The sequence below is a fragment of the Ischnura elegans genome, chromosome 12 (assembly GCF_921293095.1).
Source record: "Ischnura elegans chromosome 12, ioIscEleg1.1, whole genome shotgun sequence".
In the NCBI taxonomy this organism is placed as follows: Eukaryota; Metazoa; Arthropoda; class Insecta; order Odonata; family Coenagrionidae; genus Ischnura; species Ischnura elegans.
Window position 1 is genome coordinate 19601960 of NC_060257.1, and position 25548 is coordinate 19627507.

At 37.9% G+C, this 25548-nt stretch overlaps 1 protein-coding gene across 8 annotated transcripts in view; it reads right to left on the reverse strand.

Moving 5' to 3' along the window:
• The window catches only part of LOC124169491 (nucleosome-remodeling factor subunit NURF301), an 83702-nt gene that overhangs the window by 10183 nt on the left and 47971 nt on the right, over positions 1-25548 (reverse strand). For 6 of the 8 annotated variants that reach the window (XM_046548123.1, XM_046548119.1, XM_046548125.1 and 3 more), the window contains 17 exons: positions 24972-25037; positions 24558-24716; positions 23305-23457; positions 21499-21573; positions 21194-21330; positions 20402-20647; positions 18541-18843; positions 14984-15166; positions 13736-13850; positions 13463-13626; positions 7044-7245; positions 6516-6620; positions 5258-5489; positions 3350-3516; positions 2224-2435; positions 1092-1316; positions 346-518 (listed from right to left, as the gene is read on the reverse strand). In XM_046548123.1, coding sequence (XP_046404079.1) covers positions 346-518; positions 1092-1316; positions 2224-2435; positions 3350-3516; positions 5258-5489; positions 6516-6620; positions 7044-7245; positions 13463-13626; positions 13736-13850; positions 14984-15166; positions 18541-18843; positions 20402-20647; positions 21194-21330; positions 21499-21573; positions 23305-23457; positions 24558-24716; positions 24972-25037 — 2917 coding nt within the window. The remainder of the gene's footprint in view (positions 1-345; positions 519-1091; positions 1317-2223; positions 2436-3349; positions 3517-5257; positions 5490-6515; positions 6621-7043; positions 7246-13462; positions 13627-13735; positions 13851-14983; positions 15167-18540; positions 18844-20401; positions 20648-21193; positions 21331-21498; positions 21574-23304; positions 23458-24557; positions 24717-24971; positions 25038-25548) is intronic. The other 2 variants (XM_046548120.1, XM_046548122.1) reach the window with 2 other exon arrangements.

The following is a 25548-nucleotide window of genomic DNA, read 5'->3' on the forward strand; positions in this document are numbered from 1 at the left end:
TATACTACTTTCAAGATTATAGTCTCGAATTTTCTCAAGATCATATTTCTCTACAGAAATTTTACAAAAATTCTTGAGAAAACAATAGAGCAATAATGAGAGAAATATAATAATCCATTAGAAATTGTTATTTTTTTGACACATGCCAAAGAGGGAAATAAGCATTTCACATTCTTCAGGGAATAATCATGATGATTAGGAATGCAAACTATATCTAAAGGTTCTCAAATCCATGACCCTTATAGTTAAATGTTAAATACAAAAGCCACATGCAATCTGCCCATAAATTAGCTTATTAATGTTTTTTAGTTTACTTTTGTAAGCAACAGTTAAACTTTTACTTACTTTGTTTCATCATATGGTGTCCTACACACACAATATAATTTTTCTTTACGTGACGATGATCGAGGAGTTGGTGGGTTCTGGGAAGATTCCCTTCTTTCTGTTGCCCGTTCGCTTCCACTACCCCTCCGACGTTTTCCAGCTCTCGCCTGCTGTCCAGCTCCTTGATGTGAGGACTAGGTTGACAAAAGCGAGAACAAATTAGCCACAAATATGAAAATATCAAAAGCATGTTTATTCCTTTCAATTCCCATCTATTTTGAACTGGGAGGACAAAACTGCCATGGCTGTTTTCAGGAAAAAAACAAATAGATTTTTTCAGGGCCAAAGATAGGCTAGAGGCTTAAAACCATGGAACAACTATGTTAGTTTAATATTATTTTTACAATGGGAAAAAATGTAATTATTGCAAAACATGTAGTTGACATTAAAAGATTAATATTCACTGTTATGCATTGATGAGCAGGATAAGGATTGCTTGTAGATGCTCAAGGGATGAAATCATGACGGTCATAATAGTCTTTTAAATGATGGAAAAAGAGTCCAATATTGGGCACCTTGTTTATGATACTTAATTAATTTTAAAATGTAAGATTTTAAGATGGTGAAGTAGGACAATTTTTAATACTTTAAAGAATGCAATTCTTAACATCATTCATTAACAATGTTTTTCCTTCATTGGCCCATGGACCATGGATGATGATGGATAAATAATATATATAGGAAATCTATATATTAAGAAACAATACCTTCGATGCAGCACTTGGAGATTCTTTACTTTCAGGTGGAGAGACGGGCGTTGCCGAAGAACCTGTCGCTCGCCTCTTGTGGCCTCTTTCATAGGATTCCCCTCTCGCACCTCCGCTCTGCGCGTGCATCCTCTCTGCTTGTTGCGAAGAACCCATTCCACGAACTTCCTCTTGCTTATTCCGTTCAGCTCTCGTCCTTGCAGCCAACTCTCCGGCAACATCCTTCTGCAATGACAAGCATTGAAGGACATACTAATATGAATATTTTCCAAATAATAAGCTATCCAAATAATGCAGCTTTCAAATAGAGATAGGGCAATCAAGCGGAAAAATTAAGAGGAGCTTTTGTTTGTAATCCACGGTAAAGTAGGCAGAAGCTCCAGCAGGAAATCGAAAGAGACAGATAATCCATACATGATAATTTTTTTTTTATATTTCTCCTTTGGGTTTTATTTCATGCCTTCTCTGCAAACCACTGGACTAATTTCATTGAAAAACAACTTGTTTTGATGAGGGCAAGGGTGGGCAAAGATTATATGGGAGGGTTGGTAAAGAGAAAATGTGAGTGAGTTTGAGGGAGAAGTGATCAGTGGACAATCCATTAAACAGTATAATTAATGATGGATAATTGAGGCTATACTGCACAATTATTAATGCAGTGCAAGGGTGTAAAGGTCTGATTTTTATATTAATTTGTCCTCAGATGTGATGGAACTAGCTTAGCTTCAAATCATTCAATAGAATCTGTAGAACATATCATTATTATTATTATAATTTTTTTCTGGGCTTCCACCATGTCGCTTGATATCTGACAACAACAGTCTTGCTGGAAAAGCCACCAGCAAACCTCCACGTCAGAAGAGGAGTGGGCCTGTATTTATGAATCACAGTGGTGGTAGTTGGAGTTGTTTTTCAGTAAGGTTTGTTCTGATTGGCCTTAGCAGGAAAATTACATTTCACACTGTATCTAATAATGTTTTAAGCTTCATATAGTTCTGTAGTGACAATCACTTCCCAAATTCCGATAATGAGAGTCAATTGAGAAATGGCAAGACATGCTTGATTTTAAAGCAAAATTCCTGGATTTGAAGAAATTCACAATTGGAGAACGCCATGTCCTGCAAGAACGTACTTGGATGTCAAGAGTGAGTTCCTTCTCGAGCAGCATTCTCTTCTTGAGGATGTCTTTCTTGAGGAGCTCTCTGTGTCGGAAGAGAAGCACTTGCAGTCGGGTGGCCACCGCCTGCCTTCTCCTCTCCTCCTGCGACTCACGCCACTTGCCTGTGCGTGATCTCCCACCACTTTGCGCAGTAGCAGCAGCAGGAGTGGTGGAGGTAGTGGATACTGCAGGAAGAAATACAATTAACTAGGGATGGATGGACACAAGGTTTTTTTCATATCAGACACAGACCAAAAAAAATCTTTTTATAACACCCTGTAAAATAGATGATATCACTCAATGATTCAACCCAATGGTTGGTTTGGATAGGTGAGGGTAGAGCTCACCCCAGCCTTAACAACAGGCAAGTAAATTTTGCACTTTCACGGAAGGATTTCGATTTGGGGTGTGCGAAAGCTTCACCCGCAATCTGAACCTGGAACCCCTTTTCTGGCAGCCAACCACTCTACCCACTTGACTTCCATGCTCTCCTAACAAATTACATATAACAGCAGTACATAGAAAAAATTCTACAATCTACATCCTCAACCTAGGATAATTACTTTTCAGCATTAACAATTGTTAGCCCAGAAACTCCAAAATTCTAGGTCCTAGGGAGTTTGGCAAAGCTTTCTGATTTGTAGTTAAGCAGATGTTTTAGATCATGTAGCGTCCCGATTAAACTTCCAACCAACTTTTTAAAACAATATTATTGAGCCAGCAACTTTGGTTCATAATTTTGTAAGAACAAATTTTGCAAAAAAATTTCGTAATATATATCAAAGAATTGCAGAAACAAGTGACTTTGTACCCAGTCACACTCTCGGATGCAAAGTTAAATACACCAAAGGAAGAAGTTCGTCATGAAAAAATATCTGACTTAGCTGGGATCCCGGTATGTATTTAATTTTCGAAATATATTTTCTTCTATCTTCATGCTAACATATCTTTTCAGTCGGGACCATGATTTTTCTTCATCACAACAAAAAATTTGAACTAAAGTTATTCGTGCATATGAAAGTCTACTGTACTACAATTGAAATAACAGATATTCACCCAAACACAAAAAGAAAATGAGAGCATGAAAGAAGATTTTTACCAGGTGTTTCAGCAACCAATGTTGGTGGTGGAGTAGGAAGAGCTGCCTGGTTTGCAGTGACTAGTCTATTTACAGGAGTCAGTGTAGGAGGTGCTGAAACAGGAACAGTAGGTCCTGGGGCGGACACAGCCGGAGGTTTTGGCTCTTCCTTTTTAGGAGGTTCAGCCCTAGAAAATTAGAAGAAAACACAGAGTTAATACTGACTCAATGCAGTATATAAATTCAATATAAAGGATTAACCTAAGTAATTGGGATTTCACCAAAATATTTAGAAGACCTAAAATGTGACCCCAAATGCTGCTGCATAACAATGAAAAAATAAACATTGTATTCTTCCACTTCTATTTTATCGTCGGTGAGACAACAACTTTTGAGAACATCATACCGTAAGTCCAAGACATACAAGCAAGATGTATTTACTTGTTTGTAAGTTGAAAAACCTAAGCAGGGCAATGAAATGCATAATTATCCTGCAGAATGCAACACTGAAATACAATTTTGAGTTAACTCACAATGGTGATGAAATAATTTTGCTGTGCGAGCGATGCGGCTGGACCTGATATAATTTCACTGCCCGCAGAGAGGGAAAAATACTCAAAATGCTTAACAGTTCCAGATTTCACAACGGTTTAATTGATACACCGTTTAGACTGTGCTCAGAAAGCGAGTTCCTCTATGCCACACTACATTGCGTCAGCCAATCTCAAAGGTGCCAAATTTGAAATATCGGGCACACTTCAACATTTTAACCCGTCAACGCCCACGGGTGCCATATGGCACTCAGTGCAGTGCCGAGCCAATACTCCTGCAATGCATTTAATATGTGAATTTTAGCATATATTTCTGAGCACATACTTAGTAGAAGGTTTCCTCTATTATTCACTCAGTTAGAATTGTGTTCATTGTGTTGAGCACATCTGTATCATATTTTATAAAAGTGAAATATGTGTGATTAAAAAAAAAACTTTAGGCGCTGACAGGTTAAATGTCCGTATCTCTGTAAGTTTGTACAGTGAGTCCTCGTTTAACGCCACTTACCGTTCCTGAAAAATGTGACGATAAACGAAATGACGTTAATCGAAACATAATATCCCATAAGAAACAATGTAAAAAGTGAATATCGGCTCCCAGACCTTAAATTCCTACGTGAAAAAATTTTAGCGTGTCATATCTGGGGCATTTTTTACGATGGGAATTCCAAGTAATTGCATAAATACGAATTCCTGTCTTCATCGACGACAATAGCAGCACTGACGTAAATCCTTCTCCATTTTTGTATCTTCCCGCATTTGCTTTTCGGCTTCGCTATGGTGGTCGCCCGGGCGAGCGTCGCCTGGGCATCATCATTGCTGAAACATTGTCGCAGTTACAGGAACCAAAATTATTGTGAACACGGCGAAAAAAGTGACGACAAAAACTCCGAGTTCTACACGGAAAAATTCCTTGAAATCACTTTTTAGGTTCCGAAAACCATTATGTCAAGTAAAACCTTGCGCACCTACCCAAGAATTCATTTTGCAGAAAATTTGCTAAAACCGTAATCGCAATTAACAAAAAATACACCGTTTTACACTTCGTTTAGACTGACTACATATATTACCGCCCACAAAACAAATAACCTTCAAAGCCCGCTGCTTCGGGTTTTTTTCTAGCGCGAAATTTAAAAGCCCTGACGTTATCGCAAAGCGAAGGTGCGATAAACGAATGACGGTCTCAAAATTTTCGTGACGTTATCGCGAAATGACGTTAAAAGGGGTGACGTAGAACGAGGACTCACTGTATGTTGAAGACTTACTGTACACCCAATCCTGTGGTATATCCAATACCATTAGCGATTTAATAGGGTGCATTATCAGAGGTTTTTTCTGAGCTGTCTCGCATTAGAATATGAGCGGAAGATAAAATCACCTTTGGATGGGTCGTGGCTCTTGCCTGGGGGCACTTCTCTTGCGAGGAGGGGGCGGACTCTCCCAGTCTTCATCGTCATTGCCCCCATCGTCAGGCTCATCCTCATCGTCATCCTCTTCGTCATCATCGTCGTCGTCGTCCTTGGTAACTTGAGGCCTCTTTCTCGCCGGACGCCTTGGCAAAGGAGGAGCTGTGGTGGAAGAGACAGCAGGTGTTGGTGGCCCTGAAGGCCCTGAAGTGGACCAAATCGTGCATTCTCATCAAAACAATAATATAAACGTATATAGAGGAAAATAAAACTTAACAAAACTTAAAACTGGAATCCGTAGATTTGTCAGTGAAACTGTACTCTTGCCGCTCAAGGAACAACAAATCTTAACTTTTCCCTAGGTGTATGCACTCAACTGTTCAGTTTTCCTTTTAAACAATAAAAATTATTCATGATAAAAAAAATGATGAACATAATAAGAATACAAACATAAATGTTATGCTTAATACTAGGACTCATGCTATAGAAAATAACAGAATAGAATTTATTTTGGTATCCAAGATACATGCATAATTAAATGTAATGGGTGAATTCATTCATCTCTGTAATTACGAGTAACTTGAGGGAATATCAGAAAAAAATCATGGCAATACAATTGTGCTCAATAACTATGAATGCCATTGAACAAGAAAATTTATAGATGAAAATGAGTGAAATAGAAGAAAAACATACATTTAATATGCTTTGTGCAATTCTAGTATTAGAGGTATGTATTAGAATATTCAAGCAATGATTTAATATTTGAATTCGAGAAATCTGCTATTCGACCCGGATCTCTAATTGAGACAAACACATTTTAGGCCAGAAAAGGGTGTTGAACTGGCAAAATTTTATGTGAACTGAATTTGAAACAAAAGATTTTAAAATTACAGGTTGGAGCAAGATAGTAAAATAATAATATCCACGAATAGTTCCAGCAACTAAAAATTCACGCACAATTCTTGATTTTCCCAATTGCTAGACACCCTGCAAGACAACGTAAGTCTTTCTCTAGCAAAAGTCAGCCGTTTCTTTCAGCTTCGGATCTACTTGAATTGGCAATAGAAAATTTACAAGTCTATTTTTTGATCTACCAAATCTAAGCAGACATAAGCTTCTCGCAGACAATGAGTAAATGACTTACTTTTTGGAAAGCATTTTTAAACTTAAAACTTCATTATTAAACTAAAGGAAATGAAAGCAAATGATGGAGTAAAGCCAGTTACTCACGTATCTTATCCTGTTTCATCTGTCTCTCTTGGTACCTCTGTAATTGTATCAACTTCTCTTCTATCTCAGGATTCAAATTTTCTTGCTTCAGAGCACTCTTGATTGCTGTGGAGGAAGCATTACACATTTCATTTAATGATATAAAATGAGAGAGATGTTTCTAAGTCATACGAGAGCAGCCCACATTTTATAAAATTAATAGGTAGCATAAGCAATCATTTTAACCCAAAAACAAACAAGACTACCTTATGATAGAAGATGATTCAAGTTGTTAACTACTAAGTTTAAATAGAATACTACCAAAAACGCTTGATTTTGGCAGAATCAATTGTTTTTGTTCAAGTTATTAGCTAATAAAAGACTATATGTGTTTTTAAATACGTTAAAAATTGACATGAGTGAAGGTTGTTTATAAAATAATTTATCCTTGGATATGGATTGTAAAAAATAGCATGATTAAAAATAGAATTGTATAAAATCTGAAGGATAACATACATTAATTAGCATTAGAATTAATTAAATAATTACTTTGTTGTATGTAGTCCGGTGTCAAGACAAACTTATTGGGAGATGTAGCACCAGCAGCAACAGCTGGAGCAGCAGGTTGTGCAGCATCACCAGGCGCTCTAACGGTTTTGGCCACCACTCCCGGTGTGTTGGCACCATTCACCACCAGAAGTTGACCCGTGGCAGTAGTGCCAACCACACGTGCTGTAGTGACTGTTCCTCCCTGATGATGATAAAGGAATGAGTATATTATACTATAAAATCCTAAAATGGCAGATGCGGTTGAGTCAAAAGATCACTCAATGCTGTGTCAACAATAAATTGTAAGCTAATTTACCACTGCTTGCAGGCATAGCAAATTTTATGGCTGAAACAGATTAACAAAATCAACATGAACAAATCAGTCAATGGGATGACATCAAGTTGACGGCTATACAAACTTTTATATAATGATTTTAACATTTAACAGAACAGAGATTTGTCATCCATGTCATAAAACATAAGAAACAACAATGGCATCGACATCAGTCACACAATAAGTTAGAGAGGAAAGTTAAAGGATTAAATCAATGCAGCAAGATTCTGGGATTTTCATTTCCACATTAAGTTTCTGACAAATTTAAAGATTTAATTCGAAGATAATTTAAGGGAAGACCAGCCCCCGGCTTCTCCCTACCTCTCCCCTGCAGGCTCATGCGACCCTTACTGTCCGATTAGTTCGTCATTTTCGCCGCTGGCGCTACTTGTGCACTCGTCCGACGTCAGCCTTGCGATTGCATGGGAAGTAATGCGTCTTGGTGGTTCATTGCGATAAACCACGTTTTTTACAGTCTTTTCCTGCAACGGAGGCCAGTTTTACTTATGGTATATCGTTGATCGAGTGTTTAGGAGTTTGAAAAACTCTCTATTTCGGTTTAAAAGGAAAATGGTGGGCAAAAGATGTATCGTGCCAGGTTGTATGTACCTCTGGGTATGACTCTAACTTAGAAAAGGTGCATATCTTTTTGGTGCCAAGGGAAGAAAGACTACGAGCTGAGTGGCAGAGGTTCATTCCTCGTGATAATTTTATCGTCAAGTATCCGCAAGTTGTTTGTGAAAAACACTTTATTGAATCCGATATTCTTCGTGAGAAGATTATCACGGACAACGAGGGAAACGTCGCACAGTGGTCCGGATCGCGAAAAAGTCAGAAAAAATCAGATTTTCGTTGGATGTCTTGAAAAATTCCTCCCTACATGTTATTTGGCGAGCTATTTTCATTTATGCAGTTATTTTTACGAAAAAACTATCATTTCATGCGATATCGTGGAACTTTAACTTATTAACTGGCTAATTGTAACGCTGACTGCATAGATAAACGGTAATCATGATAAAATATGAAAATAAATGATAATTAGTTGTATAGAATGAGTTAATATTCTTTCAAATTAGTCAATAAAAAAACGGCTAAAAGTAGGGTTTTTGGGTGCATTGACTTACGTTAAAGAGGTACGATTTCCAGATTTCGAGAGATTCTTCTGTATGGACTAAAAAGTAATTACTAAATTAGTGTCAAAATAGTATTTAAGTGACTCTTTTATTCTCATAAAAGCATGGTTAATTCCTCATAAATTTACAATTATGTATTATAATTGTTCAGCATCAGATTCCTCTGAATCCCACCCATCCTCCTCTTCTCATTCACTCGAAAAATTTTGAGACTCTTGCAAGTCCAAGAGATCACGAACCTCCTGCGGAAGATCTTTAAGGCCCCGGCATTTGTTTAGTTCAGTTCCTAATGTGCTAATAGAAGGATCCGATATTAGGATCAGTCTCCGGAAAATATCCTCATTAGTTTGTAGTCGAGATATTTTTATCGCGTGATGCTCGCGATATATTCTAATGTCTTTATTGCGAGATTCCTGGGCCTCCTCCGACAGTTCTCCAATACGAAGAAGAGCCGACTCGATGTCATCTGCACCACTTTGTGCACAGTGGGTGGCATGTAAAACCAACCATAATGTCTCACAAAATCTTCCGCTGTATCCATACAGAACTTTTTAAATTTTACTGAATAAATCAAAAATCCGCAAGACAAAGACCTTAAAATTGTTGAGAAGTGAAAGATTAACTATTCCTCTACTCCTGAAAATTAATTAACTATGTTATATCATGTGAAAAATACTGCATAATGCAATAATAAAAAGATGTTATATTGCAACAATGAAAAGAAAGCATTAAAAAATATTGACCCTCGCCAGTAATTTCAGCCGATAGGCGGGAAATTTTGAAAAAGCCCCTAGCTGAGTTTTCATCACTGGATGTACCATATTTTGGCTTCGGCACATCAACTAAAAGGCCCATTCTCTTTTTAAATTCGTAGGTACCAATTAAAAAATAAGACTACTAGGACAATATCCCAGGGGACCCCATATCACCATTAGAATACGAGGAAAATACGAACCTGAGGTGCTTTGAAGGTTGCGAAATGCAATATCAGGAAAATCAACAATTTTGTCCAACCAAGTGCAATTCCGCTTCAAGTGCGATTTAAAAAACATGGCAAATGCTGGAATGCCAGCGAACTTATTCTTAGTGATATCCTCGAAAGGAATGACCTTTCCTTCCCGTGCAGTGAGCATCGAGAAATGATGCTTGCTGCCATCATTGTCCAGTTTTTGAATTTAAGGATGAGGCAAGCTGCACGGGTGGAGAATGCCAAGGTTGGCCGAGAGTATGCCTCCAGAAGGAGAAACTTAAAGTTTTTGAAAAAATAAATGCTATTCATTTTAGCCTAGTAGAAATATCTTTTTTGATCGTTCACACCTTTATATTGTTTAACCATTCCTTTGCTTGAAGTGCCTGTAAGTATAAGTATGCCGTGTGTTGCTTTCCAGATGCTGAATCTACAATTACAGTTATCATAAGGATTAATATTTTCAGTTTATAGGAATTCATATTGGTATCTATCCAAGGAATGGAGCAGCTAATACAGCAGTGGCGAAACAATGGGGGAGGCGTGAGGAGATAGATAGGAAAAAAATTAATGAAAAGTAGAAAAAAAGATGATTTTCGGTGGGTATTGGAAAAGAAAATTAATTGGCCTGAGCTATGGAACTCGAGAGGTAAATATTCGGTCTTAAGTTTTACTGTTGAGAGGACTTATTTAGCAGTTACGCTTGTTACAAATAATCAATGTGAAAGCTGTAGCGGCAAAGTTACGCGAAAGCTTTTTGGCTAGGTCGGCACTCGTTTCTCCTCAAGTACCTAGGAATAGTAAAGGGAGATTGTCATTGCTTCTTTATTGCCGCTTCATTTACTAAGTTTTCAGCCTAATACTTCTGTCCATGCTATTGTACTCACCTTGCCGATATTCTCCGTTAACACTTCGCAGTTTTGCTTCCATTGCAAGGTAATTTCGACCGATGTCCTTTTCAGGTGGGTATATTATCTTCACACCATCGTCCTATTTGTCTTAAATGGCTCGCGGAAATGGGATCTACAAAAACACACCTATATTATTTATCCCCGTGGGAATAAGCATTCAAACACCCGATTTCTTTGGCTATTTTATGACCGTTTACGGAAGCTACTGCACCAGTTTTCACGAATAAAGCTATATTATATTCTTTAAAACTGAAGCGCGTAAGAGTGAGTACATGCGCGAAGCACGGCTTACAAAATTTTATAAATATAGTCCATCAAGTTACCTCACAGCCATATCAACCCATGTAATACGCCCGGAACGACCGGACGAGTGCACTGCTAGCGCTTGACGGCCGGCATGGGAACTAATCGGACAGTAAGGGAACGTACGTGGAGCCGCGGACGCCGGGGGCTGGGGAAGACACAACGGAATTTGAAAAGCTTGTAAAAGGATTGAAATTCAATCAATGGTTGCACATTCTGTCTCTATTTTTTCACTGCACTCTTAGGTTTCACTTAACAAAAATTCACTTACCTGTATTTTCTATGAACAGCAGAAATTAGGCATCTGTAACTTAACTTAAACAATAAGACCCACCAGTGGTTCAAAACTAACCTCTGACCCTCAAAAGGGAAATTTTACTGTATGATGTCCAGGCGACAAAGGATTTCTCTGAAGTTAGCAGTACCTAGGACAGGCAGTACTCTTCTGCATCAGTGCACCTGAATGGTGGCTGCCTTATGTTTATCCACTTTCTCCAACTCTCTGCTTCATTTAGTAACCTCTTGGCAATTGCAAGAAGTTGAACCTAGGCTTGACCCATGGGTGGGTCACGCTGTACAAAATGAAGTCTACCAGTTACCCATCAGAGGGCACTCGCACAGCTTGAAACTTGGAAGGCAATTTTGGACTTGTAGTAAATGTGCGCTATGAATGAAATCAAGCACTAATCGCAGCCAGCTTGCATTTAATTTGTATCATGATTTGAATTATTCAATGAAAATATGCTACGAAAATGAGGCAGGAATTGTTTTACTGGTTTATTCCTACAAATGACAGTAGGAGAAGCCTTTCTTAATCATGAAATCATCATGAGGCACAATGGTCTGACGAAAGAAATTGATGAGGGACAAATGAATGGGAAGAAATACAAAGGGAAGCCATGGACGAGATAAAAGAAGCAGGTGATGAAGGATGTAAAACAGAAGAGTTACGCAAGCATGTAAAAACAAGCTGACTGGAGGATTGAGATGAGAGCAGCATCAAATCAACCTTCAGATTGATGATTGATTATGATGAGGGAATGTGTTAAATGTAGAGATGGGTCGAATAGCAGATTTCTCGAATTCGAATATCGAATTCGAATATTAAATCATTGCTCGAATATTCGAACACCTCGAATTTCGAATACCTCGAATACTAAATGATGAATGCTGGAATGTTTGACTCGGTTGCCTATGCAGCAGGCAACACAAGATTTTGGGGAGTAATTTTGATTTCCTTTAAATGATTCGAACAGGAATTTAGCTGATTAATGAATATTTTAATTTTATGGAAACAATTGGGCATATCATTAATTCAACTAACATCGCTTTACCCCCACTTCTGCTGCCAAGTGCTAGCTGGCAATCTGACGCATTTGCAAAATACAAGCTCTATTTCACCGGATTTTCTTCAATTATTTTCAGTCCATCTTTGGGAGTTCTCACGAGATAAGAAGATGAATTGTAATTGCTATCAGGGAGAAACCAAATATTCTGAGAAAATATCCCTTTGTATGGGACTGTAACAATAAAGATTTATAGCACCACTCATTAATTGTAACTTGATATATGCTTTCGGAAAAAAATACCGCATCAACTTCCGAGAAGCTCTGCTGCTCATATCGAGTTTCGCCAGAATGCTAAGTCTCCGTCGTATTTTGACATTTATTTCTTTGCGTAAAATGCTTAAACAAACTCAGAAATAGATCGTGTTTGGTCTTATTCTTTTTGAAATTACGCGCACATTACTAATATTTCAATTCAATAAAGGTGTAACATCAATTGACGAAAGTCATTCTTAGACACCTTTTGTGCTAATAGATGACTCATGCAGCGGTTGACCTCCACAGAAATGGGGAACTTCTAAGCTGGTAGGAAAAAAAAAGGTCAGTGGGGGAGAAAAGGGAGGGCCCGAAACACGTTTCTATTGTTCTCGTGTAACTTGGTATTTTTTCGAAGCTAAGGTCTTCGTAATATGATCCCTGCGCGAGCTGTGACCTTTTTTTATTTCGAAGAAGAGGAAAGCCTCAGAGGGGGGGGGGGGGGGGGCTAGTGCTGAATGGAGAGGGATACCGGATCTTGGGAAATGCGCTAATGTAAGTATCCCACGGTACTCACACAGCAGTTGACATCCAGAATTGGGGAACTTCGAAGCAGGTAGCCAGAAAAAGGTCAGTGGGTAAGAAAAGGGGGGAGGGCGTGAAACACGTTTTTATTGTTCTCGTAACTTGATATTTTTTTCGAAGCAGGGGTCTCCGTAATGCGATCCCTGCGCGAGCTGGGACCTTTTGTTTGATTTTGGAGAAGAGGAAAGCGTCAGAGTGGGTGAGGCGAGTGCTGAATGGAGGGGGATAGCGGACCGTGGGAAATGCCCTGAGGTTGCTATCCCACGGTACTGAGGTTCTCCTGGTGGGGGGAATCGGGGATTTTCGCATTTTTTCACCCGACCATTTTCGGTTCCCCTCGTCGAACTCTTTTCACCGCTAAAATCCACGAATTTGATGTAATTCGTCAACTTGAGTAAAGCGGCGCTGCGAGCACTAAATAACTAGAGTTCTCTACATTTTTCCGAGTAAACTACCAACGACGTGCGTGCGACAGTGTATGACGCGAAATTCAAAGTATTCGAGGTATTCGAGGCGGTACTTTTCGCATAACTATTCGAAACCTCGAATATCGAATACTTTCTAATATTCGAGGTATTCGAGTATTCGCGGATACTATTCGCACATCTCTAGTTAAATGGTGATTTTGGCAAAGAACCAGCTCACCTGCTGAAGGAGTACCTTTGATCCTGGAGGTGCTGAGGCCACAGCAACCTCTCCGGCTGGTGGTGTTGGCGCAGGAGTTGATGGGGCTGCTCCGCCTGGAGGAGGTTGCATTGCCAAGAAGATCTTCGTTGGACCAACAGGCTGTCCAGGTTTGTTGCCATGGGCTGAGAAGAAAATAGGTATACGATGATGATTTTTTATGGTAGGAATGATTTAAATTTCATATTGAATTAATCAGCTATGCTGCAAATGAATAAAAAGAGTATACGTTACCTTTAAATAACTGCTGCTTCACTTGCATCTGCAGCTGAGCCATTTGCTGTTGAGAAAGATCTGTTCTTGCAAGCCCTTGAAGAACAATCCTGGGGCCTTGAGGAGTTTGCACCACCTAATTAGAAAAAGGAGAAAAAAATCTTGCTGAGTCAATGTTATCTTTGAAATTTTCTTAACTCAAATAAATAGTTAAATATAAAAATAATGAGAACATTTTAACCTGTGAAGCATGTTTCAGAAGCACAGCCACTTGGGTTACCTATGTTATTGATGGTATTAATACCCACAAACTAATTCCAATAACATTAATATGGTCTTTTAAATGATAATGGGGAAGTTGAAGACTATAAGAAAGTTATAGAGAGAGAATCACAATGACAGGGATTTTAAACACTAAATTCAAATATCATTGCAAGTTTAAAGGTTAGATGCTTAAAAGTTTCTAGATAATGGCCAAATTCCAATTAAATTTAGTGAAAACCCCTAATTTACGCTTCTGAGGGAGGTAAGGGGAAAAAAGAGTAAATCCATGCTTCTTTAGGAAGGCTGGCACAGTTCCATTTAAGCCTTCAGCTGCACTTTGTATTGGTTTGGCTGCGAAGTTTACCCTAAATTGAATAACATGACGTCACTTCCGGCAAATTGGGAAATTTAAGTACATCTAGTATACCTCAAAGTGGATTTGAATTCCAACTATACTATAGGGTCTGTAGAAGTCAATGTGATTACTACCCAGTTTTTAAAGGGATTTGGAATTTTTCTAGAAACACCCGTAACAAAATAGTAGGTGTAAAAAACATAAATAATTACCAACTAATGAATATTGTGGATTGTGAAATGTTTAGTTGCATTGATAGCTCAGTTAATCGCACAGCGTAAGTTTTCTCTTTGTTTACTTAATCTATTCAAATCAACAATTAATTAATCACATCAATTACCTATCACCACTTCTGACTAACATACGTATATCGAACACAACACAGCAGAACAGCACCTTTTTTTGCAATTTGAAGTTTTTAAGTCTAAGATAGATAACATAATACAGAAAAGTAGAAGTTTGCCCCGCATACCCAAAGCATATTTCATTAGCTAAATAAGGACATTTCCTGAAAGTAGCCCTGAATGTGTGATTCTTGCCAATGACACCAAAAATTCATGAATAATCAATGAAAATTTCCTAGAAGATAAAAATTAATTCCACTTTCCAGGTTTTCCCAGGTCTGGGGACACCTAGAATGCCAAATTTACCTGGGCCGTTGCAGGCTGATAAACAGTGCCTGGAGGTGCTGCGACTGTTGGTGTTGTAACTGTAGAGGTTGTAGTAGTTGGAGTGGTAGGTGCGGGAGCTTGCACAATTTTGACTGGACTCTTTGGTGAAGACGGAGGAGTGGGCACTTTGCCCACGGGAGACTTATCTGCTGTTGATACAACCTATAAAAAAGGAAAAAAAATAAATAAAATAGTGACAACTTATACCTTGTAGTCCTCCCAATGTAGTGTTAGGATAGCTCATGGCCTCGATGAAAATTCCAATACCTTTCATTCCTATAACTTTCATTGCCTCTGATTTTTAAATTAACATAAATACAGTAAAACCTTGATAATTCCAACCCTCTTATTTAAAAATATCGCCTAATTTTAAGTGGTGGGCAGTCCCTGGCAAAAAATACGGTATGAGAAAATACATGATAGATAGTAAGGATGATTTAAAATACCACTAAACAAGTAATTCGAAGTCAAACTTCAGACCTGACTTTTGTTTTTATCAGTTAATTCAAAGTCATCCTCGGCGGTGGTGCATTTTCAGAGGTTGGAGGCAATTATTTTAAAGTGATTTTTAACAGTCTGGCCAAGGATATGAACTTAAACTTCATATTTCACATTAAGGCATTCTCCTAAAATCAAAAATCTCATGAGTAGAAATTTCCATTCCTCAGCTACCCTGTCTTGGGATATTTTTCTTTGCTCATTCAGCTTAGTTCATATGGAGAATGAATGAAAAGAATGGGTGGAAGGATGAAAATCATCCAGCCAAATACCGTATATCTCCGAATATAGTCCCCCCTTTTTTTCCAAAAATGGCCGCGGAAAAGTAAGGGGGGGGGACTATAATCGAGTGTAATCCAATTTAGCATACTAAAGGTGACCATAAAGTAATAAATAACGGCATAATGGCTAATGTTCTCGTAGTCTTTCTATTTGAGTATATTTATGAGGATTATAATCGGAGATATTAGTAAATACTGCCACGTTTTACCGGAAATTAAGACAATTTTTACCACAAATGTTGTACAGATACGATTATTCCGATTCAAATAGCATATCGAATATGCGTTTTCACGGAATCCATCGGGTAGCCGCTAATTTTTCTTGGAAAAGTATTGTTAGAATAATTCAATCGACACTGATCACTTAATGACGCAAAACAGTAAATAATTAAAATGAAAACTAAACACACACTATCATAACATTAATCGAACACTAGAATTGAATCAATAGTATATGTACCCGTCGCTCATTTAATAACTACACCATTTAAATAATTGCGAAAAATAAACAGATAAAGTGAACCTTTCGTGACGATTTAGCATTTCATTGCGTCCGTAGCTACTATACGTCCGTGCGGTTCGTGTTTACAACCACTGCCTTTACCGCCTTCACAGAACAAGAATGTGCAATAGGTGATGCATTTGTTTCTGAAAAGGCGCAATAATCGACGACTTTAAACCAGAAGCGCCGGCATTACTGCATTTGATCGAAATACAGCGACTCAGCATCGAAAGTGTAATCAATTTATTGAGGAATATCTTCAATTCGTCAGGGTAAATAGGATCGATAAATTACGTCGCATAACGTTTCGCAATTATTTCCGCGATATTTTCTTTATTAAAAATAATTTTACGTTCAACAGTGAGGTGATGGATCAAGTAGAAAGATGAGGATCAATCCTACCGCAGATTAGAGGCCTTCAAAGACGGAGTTTCGATGCCAATTTAAAAATAGCCGTTGCAGAATACGCCGTAAATCATAGTATTTACAGCGCTAGCAAAGCGCTAATACATCGCGGAAGTCATTTCGGGGGTCTCGATGCGGCAGATTCAAAGAATTAGAGGAAAATATCGTCGAATTTGTGCGCAAATGCAGAGCAGAAGCTCTTTGTGTAACTTATGCAATGATTCGCGACGAGGCATTGAAAATTGATATAATTTTTTTTCAGTTTTAATGTTTGTTGGAAAAAGTTTATTTCTTAATTTTATTACTTTGATATTTGTAAGTCCTGTAGTTTAATTGTTTTGCTTAGCAGGCATTTGATAGCAATATTTTTATAATATTTATAATTTATTTAACACAATTTTATTTAGATTTCCTAAATTCTTCAGGTCACTTGGATTTGTGATGACTTGATGGGTGTGTTACACTGGATCTAAGGAAGTTTCAGGGCCAAATGCAATACTGTTTATGGGCTTTAAGTTAAAGCTTATATATTGACATTGTCTGTAGTCATTTGGAAATCAAAAATATTAATAATTTGTGAAGGTTTAAAAAATACAATAGCCTTGGATACTTAAAAAAAATTCTCATTTCTTCATTACATCTGGTTAAGGAACTATAAATTACTGATACATGCAATGGATCACAACATGTTTTAGGTATAGTTATTTTGTTGTGATGGAAAATATGTGAACAGATTTGTTCTTCATCTTCACAGAAAATAATAGTTTTTATCGAATCTAGAATCTTAACTTGCTAACCACAGAAAAATTGCCTTCCTTTAAATTTTAAAATTTTTCCCAAAACTGAGGTCTCAAAATTGGGGGGGGGGGGACTATATTCGGGGGGGGACTATATTCGGAGATATACGGTAAGATTCCAATCCTGACGCACTCTCGTAAATTGGCTGTCAGATGCTTCCCTGTTTCCTGTCCTTCCTCACAATCACGAGATACCACCCCTATATAAACCTATCTTTGGGGTCCCTAGCTTTCCCCCTTTCTTGCCCCAGTCTAATTGACTGTTGCCCCTCTCACTCAGGGGCCGCCCCTCTCTCTGGATCACCCAGACAGTCTGTACATCCACTTGCTTCAGCCCCTAGTGCTTTGCCTCCCCTCCAAGGCCAAATATGCCTTCCCCTTCACTCACTTCTCCTAATTCTCCCAATTCAGCAGAACGGCATGAACCTTGATTGGTAAAATTACCAGAATTGTTAACTGCACATGACGAATGGCAGGAAGATGATCCTCAAAAGTTGGTCCTCCTCCACCTATTTCCTCTTTAACACTAAGACATGGGCCAACTTCATGCAAATGAACGGTTCAATGCCACAAGTCAGAGATTCGGCACACTAATGAAGCAATAAATTTTTATCACACCAACAATTGTCATACCAATGTACTCAGATGAAGTACCTACAAATGCAAAGAGCGTGAACAAAGCAGAAATTTTTGCATGGAAAAAAAAAAAAAAAAAAAAAGTACATCTATATTCATACATATTCTCAAGCTTCCCTCTAAGCAATAGGCTTCATTCCCACCGAAGTTCACGCATGCAACCTGCTGTCCATTTTCAAGACTTGCTGACCCTGCAATATCAGCATTTATTTTAACTTTATGACTAGGTTTGTCGCTAAAGGCATCGGCACCACATTTGTACCTGAAGATTTGATAATGCAGCAAAAATTTGGAAAAGTACCAAGGCAATAAAATGAATATACAATACATCCACAGGGTTCAGAAGAATTTGGTAGGAAATTTAACAGATTTAATTTTTAATTAAGAATCAACGTTTCTCATGGTAATGTTACTCACAGCTGGTGGTGCTGGAGGGGCTTCGGCAGGCTGTTTTGTCAATGGGGCGGCTCCAGGAGGGTTCCCACTTCCAGCAGAAGGTGCAGCAACAGTTTTGACTAGAACACCTTGACGAACAACAGCTGAAGAGTTGGGAGATGTTGGAACAGCTGTTCCTGGGGGAGCACTCCTGATGATAACCTGCTGACCTCCAATGGTCGCAAGCTGCGCTTTCCCAGAGGCAAGCTGTTGCGCCAGGGCTGCACTGCTCACAACTATCTGTCCCCCAGCAGTTTGCAGTAATTGCGTTGGACCACTTAAGACCTATTAGCAAATGAAATTTCATGAAGTCATAGTTCCCCTCAGGCTGAAAATTTGGTAACTTAATGGGTATAGCATTCGGGTGTTGAACAAAGGGTTCCGCGTTCACATTACAGATAAAGCCTTCAGACAACCCCGAGCGAATATTCTAAAAGCATAAGGTGGCTATGGAAAGCATTATTCTCAGGGATATAAAAGAAATAAAATACCATATTTCTCCGACATGTAGCCCCCCTCTGAATATAATCCCTCCCTCCTAATTTTGAGGCTTCAGTTTCGGGAAAAATTTAAAAAATGTATTTGAATAGTATCACCTCTTACTTTTACCATGGGCATTTTTTTTAAATAGGGGGACTATATTCAGATAAATACAGTACTATTTCAGTAAATACAGTAGTACTTCATTCCAACCCTAGAAAACAAACATGATTTTAAGACAATATTTTCCAGGAAAAATTCAATTATCTTGCATGAAATGACCGCTACATTCATCAAATACTTAACTTATTCAATGGACCAAGAATTTCAAGGATTCCTTACAATGAAGGTTGGTTGGATTTCAACCTACATAATACTTTTGGACATAAGAAACATCCGAGCAATTATTGAATTTTTTTTGCCATAACATGATACTCAATGGATAGCACATGGGTAATCAGGAAAGGGCTTTAAAAACATTTTGAAGAGTACAGTGAGTCCTCCTTTAACGTCACTTACCGTTCCTGAAAAATGTGACGATAAACGAAATGACGTTAATCGAAGCATAATATCCCATAAGAAACAATGTAAAAAGTGAATATCGGCTCCTAGACCTCACAATTCCTACACGAAAAAAATGTAAGCGTATCATATCTGGGGCATTTTTTTACTGCGGGAATGCCAAACTATCGCATAAATAAGAGTTCCTGTCTTCATCGATGACAATAGCAGCAGTGACGTAAATCCTTCTCCATTTTTGTATCTTCCAGCATTTGCTTTTCTGCTTCGCCGTGGTGGTCGCCCGGGCGAGCGTCGCCTGGGCATCATCATGACTGAAACATCGTCGCAGTTACAGGAACCAAAATTATTGTGAACTCGGCAAAAAAAGTGACGACAAAAACTCCGAGTTCTACACGGAAAAATGCCTGAAATCACTTTTTAGGTTCCTGAAAACCATTATGTCAAGTAAAACCTTGCGCACTTACGCAAGAATTCATTTTGCAGAAATTTTTGCGAAAACCGTAATCGCAATTAAGAATAAACACTCCGTTTTACACTTTGCTGAGACTGACTGTATTACCGCTCACAAAACGAACAACCTGCAACGCCTGCTGCTTCGCCTTTTTTTTCGCGCAAAATTTAAAAGATTTGACGTTATCGCGAAGTGTAGGTGCGATAAACGAATGACGGTCTCAAAATTTTCGTGACGTTATCGCGAAATGACGTTAAACGGGGTGACGTAGAACGAGGACTCACTGTACAATGAAATCAATAAGACATGGAATATTCGAAATTCACACATTGTACGGCAATTTTTTCAGTTAAAATAGACTAAAATGACGAAAAATTTCAGCTCAAATACCTGTCCACCAGACAAAACCACTTGACTTGTGGTGGTTCCTGCAGTAGGCTGTCCGATAACAACTTGCTGGCTTGACACAACAGTGGTTGGAGCAGGAGCTGGTGCCACAGGAACATTAGCCTTTGCTCCTAATTTAACAGGAGATTTTGCAGCTTTCACAGCCACAGGTGTGCCACCAGTTGATGCTACCATGGTGACCATTGGCAGACCACCTGGTCGAGTGACCACAGTGGAAGTAGTGACTCCCTGTCAAGAAAAATATGAAATCAAATTCCACCCTAAGCCAAGCAGTAAAGTACAACAATGCACATCCTTAAAAATAAAACAGGCCATTCTTTTAAATAGCTGATTGCACATTACACTTTGCATCAATTATAAAGAATTCTGATGAATGGGCTACTGGTTCCATTATGCCAATTAAAAGGTTTGGTTATTATAAATTAATATGTACCAGTTACTGAGTCAAAGCATGGATGATTTTGATATACCAGAACAGAAGATGTACTAATGAATAAACAAAGTACCATATTCCTCCAAAAATAGCCCCCACCCCCTAATTTTTAAGGCTATATTTTATAAAGTTAAATTTGCGTTTTATACCCCCATTAATAATTTGCATGATGAAATTGCATTCTTTACCATGTTGGCAATTCAACACTGCCTTAGTCCAATTTTAATGGAATGAAAAATAAAATGGATAAGGAAAGGAAATAATGGCAGAGACATTAAGAGATTTGAGAGATCAGTGTGAAAGCTCCTGTTTCAATTCATAATGTACCCATGGATACTAACAGCATTTGCTGGTTGCTGCGAAGTTGCCTGTGAAGTTGGAGAAGCCGCAGGTTGTGCTTGTGGTATCAATAACTGCTGAACTTGAGGTCCAGTTTGAATATGAAGTTTTCCATCCGGGAATTGTAATAACTGCTGACCTATAGAAATATTTTTTACAATAATTAGATTACAACATCTATTATAAAAACACAACAGTACATTTAGGTCAAAATTATCAAATCAAGAATACGAGCAACAAATTAAAAAACCATCCCTTTTATAAACTTATATGGTTACCTTAGCAATATTATCAGAAGAAAAGTTACCTGGCAATAAACCACGAATTTGTATTTTCCCATCAGGACCTCTGGTTATGTGGACCCTCTGAGGAACTTGTTGGCCTAAGTACAAAAAGAGTAAATATAAAATTAATAACGAATTGATCACACTTTAGTGACTAACATAGATCAATTACTATCCATTTTACAGAACTTTTCAGGAAGCTTAAATACTATTTATGGGGAATAAATCAACTAAATTCAGTAAAAACATTGAAATTCAACAGAAAAATGTGCTTCCCTATATACTTTCTATCTCAATCAAATTCACATATGAAACATTGGTGAACAAGGTTACTATTAGAGATGGGTCAGTTCCGGTTCCCGGTTCTTGGCTATGGGACCGCTATCCAGAACCAATCGCATAAATTCGGCTCCGCCTCAGTGTGGTGGCAAGGATTTGAATTTGGCACCCTAAGCCGACATGGTTTGCAGAGTACTTAAAGCCAAAAAGTGAACAAAAAAAGATTAAAAAATGCATATATTACTTTCTGATTGCATGGCGTGCATGTATTTTTTCTTTTGAGAGTTGCTCGCTAACACGCACATTTCAAGATTCATCAGTTTGTTGTTCTCACCAACATTATAACATTTCTGTAGCTGCAGCCGCTTACAAACGAGCTGACTTTCTGCCTGCCACCGTCCATTCTTTCAACTTACCATAGGCCTCTATGTCAAACAAGACGATTCGAACCGTTGATGGCACACCGCCCATTTCAATCCAGTCCGGCGATACGACATCTCCGGCGTGAAATATACTCAACGCTACATTTAGACTGATTTCAGACGATACGACTTTTCCCCGGCCGCCATTCATGTGAAATTCAGGCGGCTTTCAGACGAGACAGCTCCTAGCAATGCCGTGTGTCGTGCTGTGAAAGGTGGCCGGCGGAAAATCGTTTCATCTTGGTGGTCTTACGATTGAATTATGTAAACATACAGTAATTCTTTGACAAACAAGCAAGATGCATTGTGAGAGCTTGTTCGTAAGTTGATAAACCTATGCAAGGCATCGAAAAGTGTGGTTATCCTGCAGAATGCAACACAGCATTACAATTTTTGGGTTAATTCACGGCCACCCAGTTTTTCCGTGGTGTCGCTGTAACAGCATCTTGAGCAGTTTATTGTTAAGGTTATAAAAACTGTGACAGTGAAGCATCAGAATAAGTTTTCTATTAAAGCAACAATTTAAGCTGCATAACAGAATACAGAATATATTTTGAACCGACACACAAGTTACAACAAATTAACGGATGATGTCACCAGAAGTTGGGGGAGTTTCACTATTGATCCTGCTGCTATACTAACTATTTACGACCACTACCCATCGACCACTACTGTTATTATTTAATGCCTGTTCAGCACTGCAGGCAATATTTCTGGCAAAAAAAGAATAGATTAAGGAAAAATGTTGAATTTTTGAAATTAAAATCTGGAGAAAGAACCAGTGGCTGCCTGATGTTATGCGACATTTTGGTTGATCATGCATTCTTTAATAACATGTTATTAAAAACTTTTACTCAGCAAATAAAATTAAGGAGACGATCTTAAGTTTTTTTAAAGAGCTTTCCTGCTAATTTACATCTTTAGTGAAATTATTTTCATTCACTTCTTGTGGTTGTTCATTTGAATTAGCCATTAATTCAGATAATAAGAGTCCATCCTTGAAACAGAGTATCGAGAACTGAGAACCGATGGGGAGAATCGGGCTGGTACAGAGAACCGAAAAAATTTAGGAACAGACTCATCTTTAGTTACTATACTTAGAGGTTGAATACTACGTGACTGGCTTACCTGGCTGGACCTGAGGCTGTGTAGGTCCTGCAGGCCGTATTTTCACTAATGACTGGCCTCCAGCAGCTACTGGTGTTCCTGGTGTTTGTCCAGTAGCTTTTGGCAAAATGCTGGTTGGACCACCATGGATTACACGTGTTGTTCCATCAGGACCTGAAGATTATTGTTAAAAGTTAGACAAAAAATATTTGGAATAAATATAATAAATTCAAATCACTCATGGAATGCTAAATTCATCCATCTTGTGCATGCAAACATTACAGGCAACATTAATTTAGCATTATTCAGCTGTCAAACAGGCACTCAATACATTTTTTGCAGATGCTTCATGTGGGTTTGGTTTAAGGAGACCCTCCCTCATAATTTTGGAGATAATATAAAACGGTCATCAATATACAAGAATTTCCAACACAAGGTTTATTTAAAAAAGTTTTGCACGCAATGTTTAGGTGTTTCATGAATTTTAATTTGTAAAGGATACTCCCGAACATCCATTTGCTTAAATTTATAGCATATCCTGTTGACAGAGGAGTTGTGAATCCTCCCAAAACAACAATCTAGCAATCTTAATCCAGCCTTGATTTAATGATTTCCTAAAGGGGTATTATCATCCCATAATCACATCTTGCCACACTATGCTTCAGGAAAATCTACTGCAGATAATATGTTCTAAGAACACAGGTAGATCTCTCATTTAAAACTCCAACCACTATTAGATTCCAAGCCAAGTGAATTATAATTACTTTTCTGCTACCCAGAGAAGTAGTTCCTGCATTGAGCTTGAAGCTATAATGATTTAATGAAGAGAAAGCAAACTGAACTCAGTCCAAGTCACTAATTTCATGGGAGTACCGCTAGCTTAAGTAAAAATACACTAGTCCACTAAGCAGAATCCAAGGTAAATTGAATAGGTACCTAATGATAAGTTTTTTATCAGAGGCAAACATTTGTACACTGTACCTTGCAATTGAAGCACTATGAGGTCATAAATTATTGATATAAGTTACAAAAAAAGAGCAAACTAAATGACAACACAAACCTACCCAAAATAAAATAAACTTAAGATAATATTTCCAATAAGATCCATTATTGATGTCTTTGCAAATCAAATAACTGGAATAAATGTAAGAACACACTAATAGGATTTCATATCACATGCTACTGCAAAAGTCTCCTCTAGGACATGATTGAGAAAACACGCAAAAAATTTAATTAGATATGTATTATATACTAAAATTCTTTCCTGAACTCACTTCGTGCAACAAAGATCCTTCTCTGACCAACTTGTGCCTTACTGGCCTGCTGACCAGTTGCTGCAGCAAGAAGTGCTTTGGTACCAGAGGCACCCCCAGACTGACTAGGGGTGGGTGGTATCGCCACTTTAGTTACTGTCCTGAGGCCATCAGCAACAACTGAAATATTAACACATTGGCAAGATTAAAATTTATGATAAATTATAAAAAAATACTTAAAATTCATAAAGTTTTACAAAAACTAGTTGTAAACAAATAAATTTTGACCAAAGAAAGAATTTTCGAATCAAAGAAGCACTGACTAAAATGATTGGACTTTAACTTACGGTAAGAAAGTGCTATCCTGATACATGTGGTACAAAATGAGTATACATAATAAATTCTTATCAACTATAAATATTTGGTCGAGCATACCTATTTTTCCTTGACTGCTAACCCCACCTGGAACAACTTTGAAGACCTGTGTACCAGGTGTGACACCTGAAATATACAAGACATTACTTAATTAACTATGCTCCAAACATATCCCTAATCAGCTTCAGAACAAAAAAATTCAATATGCTGACTTAAAAAGTAGCTTGTGAGCAGTCACATACTCTGACGAAAAATGCATACACTATATTTAAATTCATTATGGTCACCTCATTTGGATTAAAAACACTATGACCAAAATTACTGAAATTTACGATAGAGAAACAGAAATGAGTAAATTAGAAAAATTAAGTAACCAGGTGAATCACAATCCATTTCAGAGAATATGGCTACAAAAATTTAACACATCACTGGCAAATAAGAAATGCACCACATGAAGGCAATATTTTTAGACATAACTTTATGAAAGATCATTAGGTTGGGAAGATAAACCTAAAATTAGTGACCCAACCATCACTGTTCACAGAAACCCACAGCCACACTCTAATTATTGCAAATATTTTGCAAACTATCACAGTGAACAACAAATGTAAACAAAAAGTAAATGTGAACAAAAAGT